General features: G+C 40.6%; 1 protein-coding gene across 1 annotated transcript in view; it reads right to left on the reverse strand.

Annotated features, from left to right (window-relative positions):
- Window positions 1–8867: 8867 nt before the first annotated feature.
- Tmem212 (transmembrane protein 212) overlaps window positions 8868–17516 on the reverse strand; it is a 10797-nt gene continuing 2148 nt past the window's right edge. Inside the window, exons 2-3 of the mRNA XM_004633551.2 lie at window positions 11247–11306; window positions 8868–9959 (exon numbers count right to left, since the gene is read on the reverse strand). Of these exons, the coding sequence (XP_004633608.1) occupies window positions 9561–9959; window positions 11247–11306 (459 nt within the window). The 3' untranslated portion in view covers window positions 8868–9560. The remainder of the gene's footprint in view (window positions 9960–11246; window positions 11307–17516) is intronic.

Here is a 17516-nt window from a genome sequence, read left to right on the forward strand (position 1 = left end):
GGCTCTGAGATTATGCAGCATAATGCAGTGGCCTCAGCTTTCAGCTATGAAACTCTGAATCAATGAAAATCCTTGTCATTAAATCTTTCTTACACATTTCTCTGAGGTTATCTGTTAGGGAGAACTGGCTGTAGGACTCCCCTTTGTTGCCAAATTCTGTGGATGCTTAAGTCCCCATTTATAAAATGGCATACTACAGATGCATGTTCTTCCAAGTTTTTTTTATCTGAGGTGGTTGAATCTGAGATTTTTGGAACCTATGAATAAGGACAACTGATAGCATTATTTCTAAGATCGGATTTCTCTCTTTTTCTATAAACTAATACTCAGATGAGAAAAAAGTAATAGAGAAACAGTTCACTTAATAATGTGAATGGAACCCCCTCCCTTTTTGTTGTTGTTTCTTAATTTAAACCAGATCATCTGCTAAGGTTAAAAAATCAGAGTTGGATTGTCACGGTCTCTGCCCCCAAAGAGTTTGAAATCCAGCATTTACAGCAAGAAAATATTAAGGGTGCAGTGTTAGGAGCCTTCACAGGATGTAGCCTTGGCAATAAGGAAGATGTAGTCTGCTTTGCCCAAGGCTGGTTGAAGGGGGAAAAAAACTCCTTCTTTTTCTTTCAAGGAAAAGAAGAGATAGTGTAGCCAGTCCATCCCTCCAAAGAACTCAGAGTCTTGAGAACTCGGGATGTTTTTGTGTTGTGAAGAGGGGTGATTGAGAGATTTAAAGCAGGGGAGGAAGAAAAGCAGATCTGAACTTTAGAAAGCTCATTCTTGAGGCTGTGAGGAGTATACCTGCTAAAACAGACAAGAAGGATGGCAAATAAATTGGAGTGAGAGAAAACGAAGGGCAGAACCAGAGTTATCTTGGACCACTGAGAAGTGGGGGGTACTTGGGAGAAATCTTCTAAAGCTTTGGTTGTCTGGATTTAGTGGCTGACGTAAGAGTAGAGAGTCTAGCATGACTCTAGGTCTCTGGTTGTTCTTATTGCCACAAATTCTGGCAGTTGAACTGGGGACACAGGAAGAGGTGTTAGCGAAAACGAGATGGTCAGCTCCTTTATGAGCCTAAATAAGGAGACGTGTCCAGAAAATAAACAGATGTATTAGAGCAGGAGGAGGGACTCGCATAGATATGGATGTGGGAGGCATCAGTACAGACAGAAAATTGAGGCCAAATGCCTCTAAAAGGCAAAAGGAAAAGGAGAGCTCAGGGGAGACTAAAGAGCAGAAGAAAAGGAGAGAAAGAACCAAAGAGCGATACAAGGAAGTCAGAAGTCGGAGGCTCTATTCATGAAGCAAGCAACAGTTTCAAAGAGCTCCAAGGGGCCAAGGAAAGTGCAGCTTAAAAAGGGTGCATCAATCTAGGCTATTACAAGTTGTTCCTTCCTGGGTCATCTGCGCCATGGAAGCGTCATGAAGATAGCAGAGTTTAGTTATTACAGAATACTGTTGTTGATTAAATCAGTTTTACAGTCTTTCCTGTTCAGCACTAGAGTTATTATTATGAACTTAAAGGAAGCATCTGATACATGACTAACTCAGCCACAGAGTACATGTCAATCCTAGAATCACAGCACGAGGCCTCAGCTTCCTTCTCTTAAGTTCTTACAGTGACTTTTGTTACTGATGAGATGAGATGCTGCATAGTCACCCTAAGTGAAGAGACATAACTTCCACATTAAATCTCGTCACTCCATCTTGTCTCTGTGGCCCAGAAACTCTTTCTCTTTTTAACCTTTCTGGCTCCTCATTTTCACCATATGGTAGCTATCACCCAGTCCTGTTGGTTCTACCTAAGTATTTCTGTGACAGTTAATCTTTGGTGGCAACTTCCCTGATTGAGTAATGCCTAGAAATTTGGTAAAGCACAATTCTGGGTGGGACTGTGAAGCCGTTTCCAGAAAACCTTGGCGGTTGGGTCAGCAAACTGAGTGGGAAGGTCTCCTCTTACATCATTCTATGGTGAGCTCAGAGGGAACAAACACAGTTGAGGAATGAAGAAGTGCTTGAGCACACACTCAGGTTCAGGTGAGGGTACTGGAGGCTACATTGTAGGCCTCTTTTACTTTTTATTTTGAGGCAGGATCTGGCTAGGTCATTAAATTGCGTAGGCAGGACTCTAGCTTGTGATGATCCCCTTGCTTCCATTTCCAAGTGCTGGGAGTACGAGTGTGCGCCTCCACACCTGGCTGCTGCGGAGCCCTTTTTGCTGCTGCTGCTGCTGTTAATCTGGACATCAGACTCCAGATTCCTCAGCCTTCAAACAGAGACTTGCCCCCATGACTCCTCTTGTTCTGACACTTACAACTTCCTGGCTCTCCAGCCTGTAGGTGGCCTTTGTGGCCCTATGCAGCCTCTGCTTCTGGAAGGCAATCTAATGAGTCCTCTGCTAAAATTATTTATAGGATATTTTATTTGTTCTGTTCTCTGGAGACTCCTGAGCAATGTAATCTTACAAACCTACCCACTGCTTCCTTTACCAAACTAACTCCAGTGCGCTATGACAAACCCTCCAGGCTCATTTCCTCTCACTGTCAGTTGCTATTACCTTTCTTCGGTGTGACCTCTCTGGTATATGAAATGCAAATATTCCAGGAAAAGAATTTCCATTTATAAAACATGGAAGTTAATATTCATCTCCTAGAAGCACAAGCAAAGTTATCTGAGAGAAGGGTGACCACTTGAGAACACTCAGAGTAATAGGACTTCCACATCACTCAGGAGATGTGGCCCAGGGGCTAGAACCCACACTCCAGACACCGCAAGACTGGGACTGGTTCTTGAACCTACATGGCTATCTCAGTGTCCTCATCTGCAAAATGGGCATAATGCGCTCTGGTGAGTTGTGAGCATTAGAGGAGATAAAACATCTGATAACTGCAGTTTTATAACACCATTATTTCAGAGAAAATCTGAAGCTAAATAGTGGTAACACCCTGTATTAGTCTTTTTCTTTTAGAATATCACTTTTTTATTTTTTAAAGAAAATAAAAATATCTTTAAAATCATTAGAATTTAAGGTGGTATAAATGAAGGAACATTCTATAGTAAAAAAATATAGAGTTAAGATAGATATATGGCTACTTTCTCTTAGTTTAATGATAAGAAAGATTTGTACTAATAGTGTTTAGACAAGATATCATGTCTGCATCTTGTACTATGAATAACTACTATGAAGAGAACAATATGCAATGTATTAATTATTGTAACTGTCCTACTAACTTGTTTTGAAACTGTCTCATTGCTCTTTCTTTCTTCTGTCTTTCTTTCTTTCTTTCTTTCTTTCTTTCTTTCTTTCTTTCTTTCTTTTTTTTGTGGAACTGAAGATTGAACTCAGGCCCTTGTGCTAATAAAAAAATCATTAGAATTGATACTAAATTTCACTAAACAAAATAGGAATTCAACAATAGCTATGCTATTAGGGTGGGTTTTTGTATTCTTGTCTTGCTAATAACCAATTTGAAGATTCCACATAATGGAATTTGGTAGGAAGACATATAGCAGATTCTTATTGGTCCATGGTCCTGCATGAATTTTGCTTGGATACCTCCAAGGCAATTTAGTTCCCAGAAGCACCAGAAAGATTTTACTGTAGCCCAACCTGGGCCTCAGGCCTTTATGGCGAGAGTCATAGATGAATTTGTTTTAAAGCATATTTATGTTGCCCTGGAAGATTTGCGGTCAGAATATTGCACTAATTTGCCCTCTGTTTGGAGGAAGAGGATTGGCTACTGATAAATATTCTGTCTATGTACATTTCTAAATTGGCTTTAAAGGGTTTACCTGAATCTTTTATGGAAGTAAATATTTTTCAATTTACTGAAAAAAGTGAAAGCACAGTATCACATGACAAGAAGGGAAATATTTCCCTTCCCCTTTTCATTAAAAAAGCCACTAAATAAAACAATAAGTAATGAAAGGAAAATAGAGCCATCCCACTCCCTGAAGGAGGGTCAAAGTAGACCCAGGACAGCTACCGTGTGTCTGGTGTTGCAATTCCTTGCTTTCCCATAGCTTTATTACTTGCCTGACAGGTGAGATAGGCTACGGTTGCTTTGTGCTTTTGTTTCTCAACTTAGATTCTGTGTTGTGTTTGTGTGCCCCAAGTCCTGCAGTCAACAGGATCCCTTCGGCGTCTTTCACTGAGCCGCCTGAGCAGGTGGCTTTCATTCATTTCTCAGCCTCTAGTCCCTCTCACAAAGCCTGTGACAGTCGGAAGGCCTCCCACGCGCTTTTGCGTTCATCAAAGTCATGGTGCCCTTCCTTTTTCTTTCAGGCATTTTGCACTGCGGTTTGAGCTGGGTACCAATTGGACATTCACACACCTTTCACTGTGTGACCTTTAACAAGATGACTGCAATTCTATTAAAGCACGAGGAGGAAAGAAATCATAGAAGTGGCGATTCCTTAGGGGGTGCTTGATTCATTTCTGAAAACATGCTTTTAAGTCTATAGGAAAAAAAAAAACCTCTTAAAAGTGATTATTTTTGCTATCACGATATTGATTGATAGGAATCTTTTAAAACTGACTTTGCTTTATAATGAATTATAGCACAATACCAAAATAGCTATTTTCTGAAATTTTCCTTAGACCATAATATTTTTCTCTTTTATGTATCCTATGATTCAAGTAGGCTGGTGCTCATTGTTTTCATAAAAACATTACTTTCTGGAGTGACATTTAAAAATGTAACTTGTAAAGCTCTGTTAGTGTTTTGTTTATAAAACAATGAAGAGACATGGACCAGCAGCATCCCTTAATAGTTATTATAATTTAAATGTAATTTTTAAAAGTAGTGCTTATCATTTTCAGCACATGAGAATCTAACAACAGAACTGAATGGGGGCTGATTACAGATACAATTTATAGACTTCTGTACGTGGGCAGATTTACTTTTTTCTTTTTTGGGTACCAGGGATTGAACTCAGGACCTTATGCTTGACAGGCAAGTGCTTAAGCTGCTGAGTTATCTCCCCAGCCCCAGGTTTACTTTCTTCTAAGATGTTGTGTGTTTCTGATATTTTAATAATAATGCATTTATAAACACATTTAAAAGACTATTGGAGGTTACGCCGAACACAGCTGAGCTAACAAAGCTTTCCTAGGCTGCCCGGGTACTGCATGCCTCAGGCAAGGATGTATTTATTAATATTGAACGTCACGTCCTATTATGTCAGCCACTCATCCTTGCTAATGAGACATGATTGGCCACCATTGTGGAGTAAGCCATGTCAAGCCACCCCAAAATGCTTACCAAAGAAGTGCTGCTTATTAAATTGATTTAGAACTTCTACTCAAATCAGTGCCTAATTCTATGCAGAGAGGGAAATTAAGCCTGTTTAGAAGGGCCACTAAGAGACTTAGACCAGGCAGAGAGTTTTTAAAAAATTAAGCAAAACTCTGATTCTGAAATTTCCGGGGCCATGAGAATTCCTTGGAGCGTGTATTAGGAAGTGTGCATGTGATGCCTTGAAGCCCAGGTGTCCTGCCAAAGTTGGGCCAAGTGAGACTCGGGAATCCGATTTAACAAGAATCCAACGTGGTTCTGATGACATTTCACCTCTTTAAAAAATGCATTGCAGTTGTGCTGGGGCCTATACCTGGCTGAAAAGTCACATATCAAGATCTGTGTTCTAAGCAACATGAACAAAGGCAAGACTTTAAAGTGGAGAACTTTGCCTCTAACCTCAGGTCATCTTTTTGTTTGTTTGTTTGTTTTTGTATTTTAGTGCAGGGTCTATAAGGACTACAGGATCTCACTAGACAAATCAGACTTGTAATGATTCTCCTGCTTTCAGCTTCCCAAGTGCTGGGATTACAGGCTCGCCACTACACCCTGTCTCAATCCAGTCTCAATCACCATCTCAGGGTGTCCTGGGGGCAGGGCCAGCAGAGCAGGCTGGGGATCAAACCATCGACCTCTGCATTTGCCTAAGCAGGTGCTTTAATCTGCTGGGCTACCTGGCTGGTCCTCATTTTTGTTTTAAATTCATTTTTCCCCTATAGTTTCTTCCCTGTTCCACATCCCATGTTATACCTAGATGTCATGAATGTCATGCATAAAGTGACAGGTAGATAGCTGATGAACTACGCTGTGCTGGGGAGTTGAGTGCCAGTACTTCAATGACTGGTTCACCTAGGCACACAGTCCTTTGAAAACGTGATGCAGAGAATGCAGGATGTTCACCACAAGGAAGAAATCTCAATACTAAATTTCCAGATGCCCTGGCAGCGCAGTGGGGGAGGTCATTGTGGTTTGCTTGCCTCAACTCTTGGCAAGCCTCCTTTAAAAATCAACTCTATTCTTAAGAATGCACAGGATTTCCTCTGCAGACTTATGTAGACGTTTATGAGGACAGGAATGACCACAAAAGGCATCAAGAATGGCAAGTTCTTGTATTCCAGCTTTGCTGGTTGGGGCGGACAGCATCAACCTAGAGGAAAAACAAACTGGCTGACATTATCCAAATGTATGATATTAATCTGAATCATAAGGCCAGCATGAGGGTTTGCAGTGGGAGGTTTTTCAGAAGAAGGCTGATCATCCCACAAAGGATAGGCATTAGCAACAGCCTTAAGAATTTGGAATCGCTGGTCCCTGTGCTCTCCCACCAGAAATCCTGCTCCAGTATTCCTGGGGGCAGAGCCTGCAGAACGGGACAGCTTGCAAGACAGGTGATGAGGAGGACGGAGATGAACCTGGCCCTACCAGGAGGGGTAATTATAAGTTCTCATTTTGACCTATAGTTCATTAGCTCTGTGACTTTAAGCCTCAGGAAAATGTGCAAGTGTGTTGATGCGTCATATGTATTTTGTTGTTGTTGTTCTAGAGTACTGGGGATTGAATGTAGGACCTAGCTCAAGCTAGGCAAGTACTCTACCATGTACATTCCCATCTTTTTTTTACTTTGAGACTGCATCTTCCCATGTTAGCCATGGATTTATCATCCACTTCCTTCAGCCTCTTGAAGTGGGACCACAGGTCTGCTCCATCACTTCCCATTGCCCTATCTCAGCATGTCTTATCTCCTCAGTATTATTATCATCTCTGTATTACTGTGAGTCCTTCCAAAAAGAGCTAGAAAACCAAGCTTGATGTTGGGATGTATGAGCCTCTCTGTTGGTACACAAGTAGAAATCAGGGGAGAATTTCTTCCATATATTGTCTAGTCACAGAACATGTACATCTTCTGCAATTCATGGGATGGAAACTAAATTGTCTGTAACCGATTAATACTAAAAACATTAGGGATGCAGTCAAGTAAATTTTCACAAAACACTTTTAATATTTGTCTTGATTAAAACAATTTTATAGAGAAAATAAAATGAAATAGTCCACATTGGTGGAATAGTGGTGAGCATAGCTGCCTTCCAAGCCATTGAGCTGGGTTCAATTCCTGGCCAACACAGTTATTTTGGGTTGGGGATGTGGCTCAGTGGTAGCACTCTTGCCTTCATGAACAACATTCTGGGTTTGGTGTTCAAAAAATTCAACTTTAATCCAACATTATTAACTACAAAATTATACAGCAAAGCCTTATGTCAAAGCTTTGGTTTAAAATGCAAAGTTATTTTATTATTATTTTCTTTTCAGTGCTAGGATTGAACCCAGGGTTTTGTGCTTGCAAGGCAAGAGTTCTACCACTGAACCACATCCCCTGTTCAAGGTTATTTTATTTGAACATATATTTTCTCAGCAAAAATTGTCTATACCCATGTCTAACACCATGCATTAAGTTAAAGTCAAAATGGATCAAAGATCTAAATGTGAAAGTAGAAATACTAAATCTATTAGAAGAGAATGTAAGGAGAAATCTTAAAGATATATGGGTTGGGAGAGAGTTAATGAATAAAAACCAAACTGCATGGGAAATATTTCAAAAAATAAACTGGAATCTCATCTTATTAAACTGGGATCTCATCTTATTAAAAAGCTTTTCACATCAAAAGAAATCACCAACAGAGTGAAAAGAAAACCCACAAGTTGGAAAAAAATTAGACAACTGTCCCTTAGACAAAGGACTTCTATTTAGAACACAAAGTATTTTTAAACATCAGGGCCCTAAAATTCAAAGACTAAATAAAAAAATGGGCATCTGAGATGAATACATACACTTCTCAGATAAAAGAAATACAAACAACAAAGAAATGCATGAAGAAATGTTCAACATCATTGATCATCTGAGAAGTGCAAGTTAAAACAACACTGAGATTCTATCTCACTCCAGAAAGAATGGCTATCATCAATAAGTCAACTGACAACAAATGCTAGAGGGGCTGCAGAGAAAAAGGGATCCTTTTTTACTGTTGGTGGCAGCATAGACTGGTATAACCACTGAGGAAATTAGTGTGGAGATTCCTCAAAACACTAAGATTAGAGATTCCACTTGAACCAGCTATTCCCCTTGTGGGTATTTTTTCAGATAAATTAAAAACACCATACCACAGCAATATATGTGCATCCATGTTTATAGCAGCACAGTTTGTTATAGCTAAATATTGGATACAACTCAAATGCCCATCAACGGAGGAATGGATAAAAAGGGGGTATTTTTATACAATGGAGTACTACTCAGCTATAAAGAAAAATCACCTTGAGGCTTTTACAGATAAATGGCTGCAACTAGAGACCACACTCATCAGTGAAATAAATCAGACTCACAAATGTAAGCATCACATTGTCTCCCTAGTGTAAAAAAGTGAAAGAGTAAATAAAATCCAAAGGTATAATAGATATAGCAAAGAAACTGCTCAAAAGGAAAGAACAACTGGGGTGGGGCAAAGGATATATATATATATATATATATATATATATATGTAAGATAATTATACTATTAATTTCTATTAGTTCATTGAAGGGAACAGTTAGTGTTTATATTTTTGACCATTCCTACCTACCTAAAATAGTCTATATCCTTATGACCTCTCAAACTTAAAACAAAATAAAGGGATGCACAATCAATACTTACAAAAAGTTTAGTATTTCCTGCATTATTTGTACTTCATTATTCTTGGATTTTTATTGAGGAATGAAAAATTTATGAGTAACATTGTATAAATTAAACACTGTATAACATGGTGATCGAAATATTTATTATAATCAGCTTAACTCACACATCTGTCAGCTCACGTGGTTACCATGTGCAGATGTTTGGTGAGAATAGTTAAGATTTACTCTCTTAGCAGGTTATATGTATGCAATGTAGGCACACTAGTCATGATGCCCAGACTATACATTATACATACTATACATTAGCTCCCCAGAACTCATTCATCATGGAGTTGAAAGTTTACCCTTTGATCAAATTGTTTCTATTCCCTGCCATCCACTTCTAGGTGCCAGCAACAACTATACTATTCTTTGATTCTGTGAGTTTGAGTTCTGTAGATTCCACATATGTGAAGTCACATCGATATATTTCTATTCATTTGTTCATAAACAATGATTGAGCACCTATATTGTGTCAGTCACTGAGTAGCATAATCATACAGGCTGTAGTGGCAAACGAGAGAGAGAGAGAGAGAGAGAGAGAGAGAGAGAGAGAGAGAGAGAGAGCTATTTCTGTGTGAGATTTTCCATTTTGTTCGCTGTGATTGGTAAAGCTCTAGGTTCTCTTTGGTTGAAGCTCACATGGATGTGTCCATTCTGGATGAGTCGTGCAGAGATCTTCATGAACACTGTCAGAGATGTACAGAACAGAGCAAAGCTCAGGCACAAGTCAAGGGCTTGAAGTGTCAGGTGGTATTCTTCATAGTGCAGTGGGTCCACGCAAACCAGTGGGAATTTTGTGTATGGAAAGGGAAAGGCAACCGCATATCCGAGGTAATTGGTCCCGGCAACCCCTGAAAACGAGTAGAAGCAATAGGGGCCAAGGAAAGCAGATTCCAAGGCTATGGCAAAGTGAAGTGGACATCCCATAATGCTCAGAATCACAAAGGAGAAACAAGCTTCCCACTGAAAAGAAAGCAGAAACAAACATTACTTCAGAGATGTGCTATTTCTAGAGCTCCTAAGCAGTGTGGAAAGAGATGCTGACCTGCCTCTGGAAAAGGAAAGAAAACGGATCACAGCTTCCTCTCTGAATCCTAATATTCTAGCCTCTAGTGTGCATTAGGAAGAAAAAACAAAGGCTGGTTGACTGAAGTCAAAGGGAAATCAACTCAATTTCTGTCATTTGCAAAGAGTCAGTCTGGGTTAGGGAAAACAAAAAGGAATAAACAGAATCTGTTACTAGGCATGGTGTGTACTTGAAATCCCAGCACTCTGAGGCAGAGGCAGGAAGATCACTGCAAATTTGAGGCCAGCCTGGGCTGGAAAGTGAGTTCTAAACCACCCTGAACTGCATAGTGAAACCCTGTCTTAAAAAGACAAAACAAGGGGCCGGGTAGATAGCTCCATAGAATAAGTGCTTGCCTGGCAAGCGCAGGGGACTGAGTTCAATTAAACAGCAAGAAAAACCAGCAGCAGCAACAAAAACACTAGAATTGCTCCTCACAGACCCTGCCACTCAGGGTGGATTCCCTGGACCAGTAGTATTAATGTTATATTAAGAGCCTATCAGAAATGTAGAATCTCAGACCTTCCCTAGGTCTGGTGAATCAGAACCCACACTTTGCCAAGAGTTTCTGTTGATGCACACATATGCTGATGTTTGAAAGGCACAGCCATAGCCATGGGAATGGTTTGATCAGATAAGGCAGTTTTCTCTTTCATGGGATTATCTGTCTCTGGATTGTTGAAGTGGAAGATATCACAGGTATTTCATCTCTCAGCAGACATGTAGGGAGGGATGAAAAAGAGAAGTTGGATTGAGAATTTAAGACTTCAAACTATATTACATTAAAGGGTGAGACTGTAGCTCAGTGGTTCAGCAGGCATGAGGCCCCGGTACCAATTCCCAACAGCACAAAACTAAGTGAATAAAAAAAACAAACAAACAAAAGCAGAGGAACAGAGATGTGTTCTTTCAAAATGAGACTCAGGAGCATTAACCTTGGTTCTGTCCTCCCTAAGGGCAATTATAATCACAGGAATTTGTAGAAATTGTTTGGAGCAGACATCAGATTTTAAAAATCACTCATTTGAAACATAGTTTATTACTGAAATCCATCTTAGCAAAGCCCGCGTGAGAATCAAATTCCATTATAACTGGAAATCCCATTCTCTGTGTTCTATTCTAATGTAGTAGTGCTTTGACCTTCAAAACCACTTTACCAGTCTACTCCACATCTATATATTTACCAGGTATCTCTGTGTCCACTGTTTGGAAGACAACAGTAGCAGGATGCCAGCTGTGATGGCCTGTGAAAAGAAAATGGGAAAATAACATTCGTAACACAAGTGCCTCTGCAAAGAGTTCAATCTGTCTCTCAGTCTGACAACTTTATCAGGAGCTAGAAGAAACAGTAAATGGCTAAATGGATTTATGGCTCGGATCGCTTCTTCCTCTGTGGAAGAAACCGTGATGCAATGAGGAAAATAAGCTATTAGTGTCATAAAGGCTTGATTCATTCAAGCTCAATGTTTGGTTCTTTCTGTTGCCTTTATCGTCCCAGTTACAACCTCCACTACTGAAAGGTGTCACCATCACAAGAGTCTGGCTTCTATAGCTCTTGCCTTATGTTCTAATTGGACTAATTTTTTTTCATCCTACCCACAGATTTCTAAATTTGAAAATAGGAGGAACTAGCATGGAGACCGAACCCCGAAATCCCTCACAGCAGTGGCATGATCATTGGCTAGATGAGTTCACTTGAGAATCGACAACCTCAGATTGACAGAGGGATCCAAATGCATGATCTTTGCTTCTCAAATAACAAAAATTATCATTAGAATGAACACATGATGTGGCATTTATTGTGCTGGTGCAGAGATGTCCGGCTTTTCAAAAGAGAGTTTTTCCTTATAATCACTACTGAAGGAAAAAAGCCCAAAGTGCAGAATGAAAACAGTTAACAAAGAGAGAATAGTGTCACAAGAATGGAGCGTTTGATAACAAACTTTCTTCCAAAAAACCTTTGAGTTCATCTTAGATTTAGTAGCAGGTCTGATAAAGACTTTGTGGCAATTGAAACTAGAAATTGCTTATTCTCAAGCCATATAAATCATTTGATCTTAGTCAAGGAATGTTTTGAGGTTAAGAGAAACCACCAGGAAGAGATAAGCCGAACATCAGGCACTGAGTATGCGTGAGTCTAAAAGCAGCATTTTTGGTTTTTGACAGAGAAATAGATACGGCTTTGTGGTGTGCTGTTTTTGCAGCTCTGAGTTTGGGATGCTTGTTGTTTTGAGACTTAACTTTTCATCTTCCTGGCATATTTTATTCTGATGTTGGATTTAAAGAATCTGAGGGAAGGAAACACACACACACACACACACACACACTCATACACTCACACACTCTCACACAAAACTTCTCATGTAGCTGAGCCTGACATTCCAGACTTGGCATGACCATAACATAAAACTCTCATGGATAAAAACAGAACCATCTGTAGTCAAAAGAGGTCCTTGGTTTGATTCTGCAAGAGGAATGTTTCCAAGGGATCCTGTGGAGGTTGAGCCAGCATAAATAGTACAACAAACAGTAGATTAATAAGAGTAACTGTAACTGATGCTGTGGGGGAAGCCTGGGGCTAGCCTAGGCTTCTAGAGGCTTGGCCCTCAATGGACCTATCACTCTTCTGTCATGAATCAGAGAAAAATGTGAAAGCAAGATAAAAGCAAAGGAGACAGACTTACACTCCTCTGCTGCAGAAGATAACTGACGTTATCAGATGCTTGGATCCCACCATGCCTTAATTACTTTGGCATGAGCTATTTCTTTCCTTTCAAAAGTTGAAAAATACTGCAGAATTGCTGTTGCCTGTTACTTCTGTTGTAACTGTCATCTTGAATTTTGCTTTATTTACACAAAACTTTGAAAAAGACCTTTCAGAGAGTAGGCTGGGTATGAACGCAGTTCAGTAACATGTTAAATTCAGCCTGGGGATGGGATGGGAATGGGGTGCAGCTCAGCAGCTTAGGAATCTAGTGCCCCACACCATGCATGGGACAAAGGTATTTTTCCTCCAAGGGTCACAGCCATCCTTTTCTCTTTTTGTAAATTTTAGTTTTAGATAGGGAAGAGAAAACAGTTTAAAAAGGAAGTGATTTGGGAATAGACAAGTCAAGCATGCAGAGAAATGAGAAAGAAGGGGTGTCTGGGAGCTGAAAGCTTGGGTGAAACAGTAGAGTTGGGTGGAAGGACAGTGCGGAGGGCACCGAACCCTAATAGGTAGAACACCCTCCTTCCTCTGCTTTTTGAACCTGCTATTGGTTGGCTTGCTTTCTGAGCACTGTCACTGATATTGCTTGGGTTTTGTGCCCAGTGTTGCTAACAACTTTGACTGCACTTGCATGGTAGCCATGAGTCCTCCCATCAAATCTTTATTATTATTTTTTTAAATGTAATTGGTTGTTACAGAGTCTCACTACATAGCTTGGACTCATAGTGATCCTCCTATTTTCAGCCTCCCCGTGCTGGGGTTACAGTATGCCACTACACACGGACTCTGTGGCTGGCTCAGCCTGCCCAGGGGGAGGGGCTGGCATGGCATGTGGTACCAGAGATTGAACCACGGTCTCTGCGCTTGCCTAAGCTTGCCTAAGCAGGCGCTTTAGTCCACTGAGCTATTGCGCCAGCCTAACCACCAAATCACTAAAATGCTTAAGTAAAGGATGCAGCTCATAGAAGCAGATGAATTACTGGAGGGAGCAGTGAGTGGTCACAGTAGAAATAGAAACTTTTAGAATAATGATATTAATATAGGATGACTTATTCACATACAAGCATCTTCTTACTGATTTTGGCTAGGGTTGCCTATGGGCTTACCAAAATGATGACCAAGACAAGCATGCAGTGTGAGCAGAAGTATGATGGGCTCGATGAATAAAATAATGGGTGGGTCATTCCCGATTAAAGTAAGTGTTGAATTCTGACTTAAAGCCTACCAACAGATGCAGCTTGTCACTTGACACTCATTGATAAGATTTCGACTTATGATCTTGGCTGTGTAGTCAAACTTCTCTGCCAATATTCACCTGCATTTGTTGCTGCTCTCCAGGACTACCATCACCACCTCAGCTCCACCTCAGATCATCAGGCCTTAGATTCTAAGACAGAGTGCAATCTATATCCCTTGAATGCGCAGTTCACAGTAGGGCTCCCGCTCCTATGGGAACCCGATGCTGCCACTAATCTGACAGGATTGAGGTCAGGCGGGAATGTGAGCGAGCGATGGGCAGCAAATGTAGCTATGGATGGCCCTTTGCTTGCTCACTTACCGCTCACCTCCTTCTGTGGAGCAATTCTATTAGTTTGGCCATTGAAGTTATCCAGGTATCAAATCTTAGCAGGAGTAGGAAGTGATGAGACTGGGAGGGTTGTACAACAAGAAGAAAGAAGGAACACATAGTGAAATGGTGTGGGCCTTTTCTGCCTAAAGCGCAGCCTCAAGTACAGTCCTCTCACTAGCAGCATGGGCATCAGCTGGAACTTCTGAGCCATATGGACACTTGGGCCCACCCAGACCTATGGCTTAGGACCCGCATTTCAGAAACATCCCTCAAGAATTTGCATGTATGCTTTGGCTTGAGAAAGGTTGTTTTAAAGAAGATTGAGTCAAAGTCACCCCAGGTTTTGAAATTGAGTTCCCAAGACAAGGAATGGGAAGTTAGAGCAGAAAAAATGACTATTGGAGACAAAATAGGTAATTTGCTTTTAGACAAGCTGGCTGTAAAGCTGCTTAAGATAAGTGGAAAATTGACCACCAACAAAGATTCTTGGCTTGATGAAACTGTAGTCAGGTTCCTGAACATTTTACTTGGTCATCTGTGTACTTCCTTATAAACTCCTTTAAAGGATTTTAAAGAATCTTTTTTAAAATTTTATTTTAATTAATTTATTTATTTATTTATTTATTTTTGGTAGAACTGGGGATTGAACTCAGGCCCTTGTGCTTGCCAGGCAAGCGCTTGTTCTACTGAACTATCTCCCCGGCCTCCTATAATTAATTAACTAATTTTTTTTGAGGCAGGGTACAGGCTGGTCTTGAACCCATTTAAGTAACCCAAATTGTCCTTGAGCATCATGGTCTGTCTGCTTCACCCTCCCAAGTGCTGGGATTTCAGATGTGTGCCACCATTCCTGGTTTATTAAAATCCTATTTTAGCAAGTCTGTTAAGTCTGTTTGAGAAGAATTCCCCCATCCTCATTGTCTATGCTTATTTGTTCCTTCTCAATATCTGTTTGCTTTTATTCACCATCATCTAATTTGGACACCCTGGACTGTCTTCAGCAAAAAAATCTTAGTAGATTGGTTTAGCAGAATATTCCCTTTATCCCTGAAGTTTCCTCTTAGTATTTTTCCATTCACTGACCCCACCCTGCTCCTGGGCTATAAATTCCTGCTTGCCTATGCTATATTTGGAATTAAACCAGTTCTATACTAAGGTTGTTTTTCCCCTCTTCTATTGCAATATTACTGAATAAAATACGCTTTTCCTCCTTTCCTTACTATCCAGCTCTGATTTTTTCTTTGGCACCATCTGGTAGCTGAGAATGACTTTGACTATTGAAGTTGTAAGAGATTTGAACAATCATGTTCTCAGACCCCTTCGCTGACAGCTGAAGAAAATGGGGCCTGTATGACCCAGTGGAGGCCTGACCTATTCCCTGCAAACTTCTGGGCATCCAGGTCCCTACTGTCCAGGTCATTGAGCTCTCTTGGTCTGGGTCCAGTGATCTAACTCACTCTGCTTCAAAGTCTTCATTAGGACATGGTCTTCAAGCCACATATTCCAGGAGTAATAGGGCTCAGTCCTCAAGGTACTACAGTCTCCTCACTGCATACTGTCTAGCAGCTGGTAACTTTAAATAACTCAGCTCAGAAATTCTAGGAAAACGGTGTGTCACCTGCCTATCAGAATAGAGCTAGGAGAGTCTCTGAACCAATATTTGTAAGGTGCTTAGAAAGCCTTGAATAAAAGGCCCTAAACAAATACAGGGTGCTGTGTCACATGTCTATCTCTTATCAGTCCTAAAAAATTTGGAGGCACTTGCAAAAGGAAATGTCAATATGATTGAAGTGTACAAATTATCAAATTATCTTTTTACTAGAGGAAGATGCATTTTGCAAGCAAGTTACACAGTGTTTCGTAAGGGAAGTTGTGGAATGAAACAGAGAATTGTGAAGCTGACCCTGATCAGGCAGAACTGAGGCTCAATAGGCATCTTATTAGGAAAAAAAATCACATTGTCCCACACTTCATTACGGAAAGAATGAACATTCTTATTGCTTTACTTCTCATGAACATTTTTCTCCTTTAATATAAATACCAACTTGACCTTCAATCCTTACATCCAAATCAAAGTTCAACTATATACAACATTCTCTATCATTTTAATGGACAACATAATGTTATTTCACTCAACAACATTTATCAAATAATATTTACTTAAAATCTAGTATGTGACTCTCTGTTTCAGGTTCTGGAGACATAGCAATACATAAAATAGAAAAAGAAATCCTTGCCCTTGTGTAATATGAATTTATAGGAGGAATGGACAAAGAAACAATAAATAGGTTCTGTAGTGTCTTAGGTGGTGATGGGACTATGGGGAAAGTAGAGCAGAGTATGACAGATGGGGAATGCCATGTGAGAGCAACAGGGTACAATATTAAATAGGACAATGTAGAAAGACCTCAGTGGAAGGGTCATATTTGATCAAGAATTGAAGTGGGTTTGCGAGCAAGCCAAGTTGAGGAAAAGGATTCAGGGCGACAGTGTTCAGGACAAAGGCCCTGAGGCAGAGACACCTTAGCAGGTTTGAAAATGGTAGGCAGCCAATAGGAAGAGAAACAAGTGAGCTAAGAGACAAATGGTGGGAGGCGAGGTCCAGGAGGTAACAGGGTGGGGACTCAGGGGATAGCACAGGAGCATGGAGCAAGTGGCAAAGGATCAAGAACAAAAAGTTTTGTCAGAGAGCAGGGCACAAGTGAAAGGTGTGGCACTAACTACAGTTTGAGTAGAGCTTTAGAGCTGGCAAAGCTCATTAGTACACCAGCTTTGCTCAAATTGGGTTCATCCTCACTGAGCACCTTAGGGTTAGATGGTTTCCCATGTGACTTTTCATTTTATGAGACAGGGTCTTGCTATGAAGATCAAGCTGGCCTTGTGCCCATTTTTGTAGCCCCCCAGGCTGATCTCGAACTTGCAGCAATCCTCCTGTCTCAGCCTCCCAGGTTCTGGGATTACAGGCATGTGCCACCACGTCCAGTTCCTCATGTGCCTTTTCTTCACCTATAAAATTCTCCATATTGCAGGTAAAGGCAACAAAGAACAGGTTAGTTGACTGGGGGTCTTGCAATTGACTCCATATCAAGAACATTAAAGTCAGAATGGGGCTGGAGAGAAGGCTTAGTAGAATAAGCACTTGCCTGGCAAGTGGAAGGGCCTGAGTTCAATCTC

The sequence above is a fragment of the Octodon degus genome, unplaced genomic scaffold, assembly GCF_000260255.1.
Source record: "Octodon degus isolate 3935 unplaced genomic scaffold, OctDeg1.0 scaffold00055, whole genome shotgun sequence".
Lineage (NCBI taxonomy): Eukaryota > Metazoa > Chordata > Mammalia > Rodentia > Octodontidae > Octodon > Octodon degus.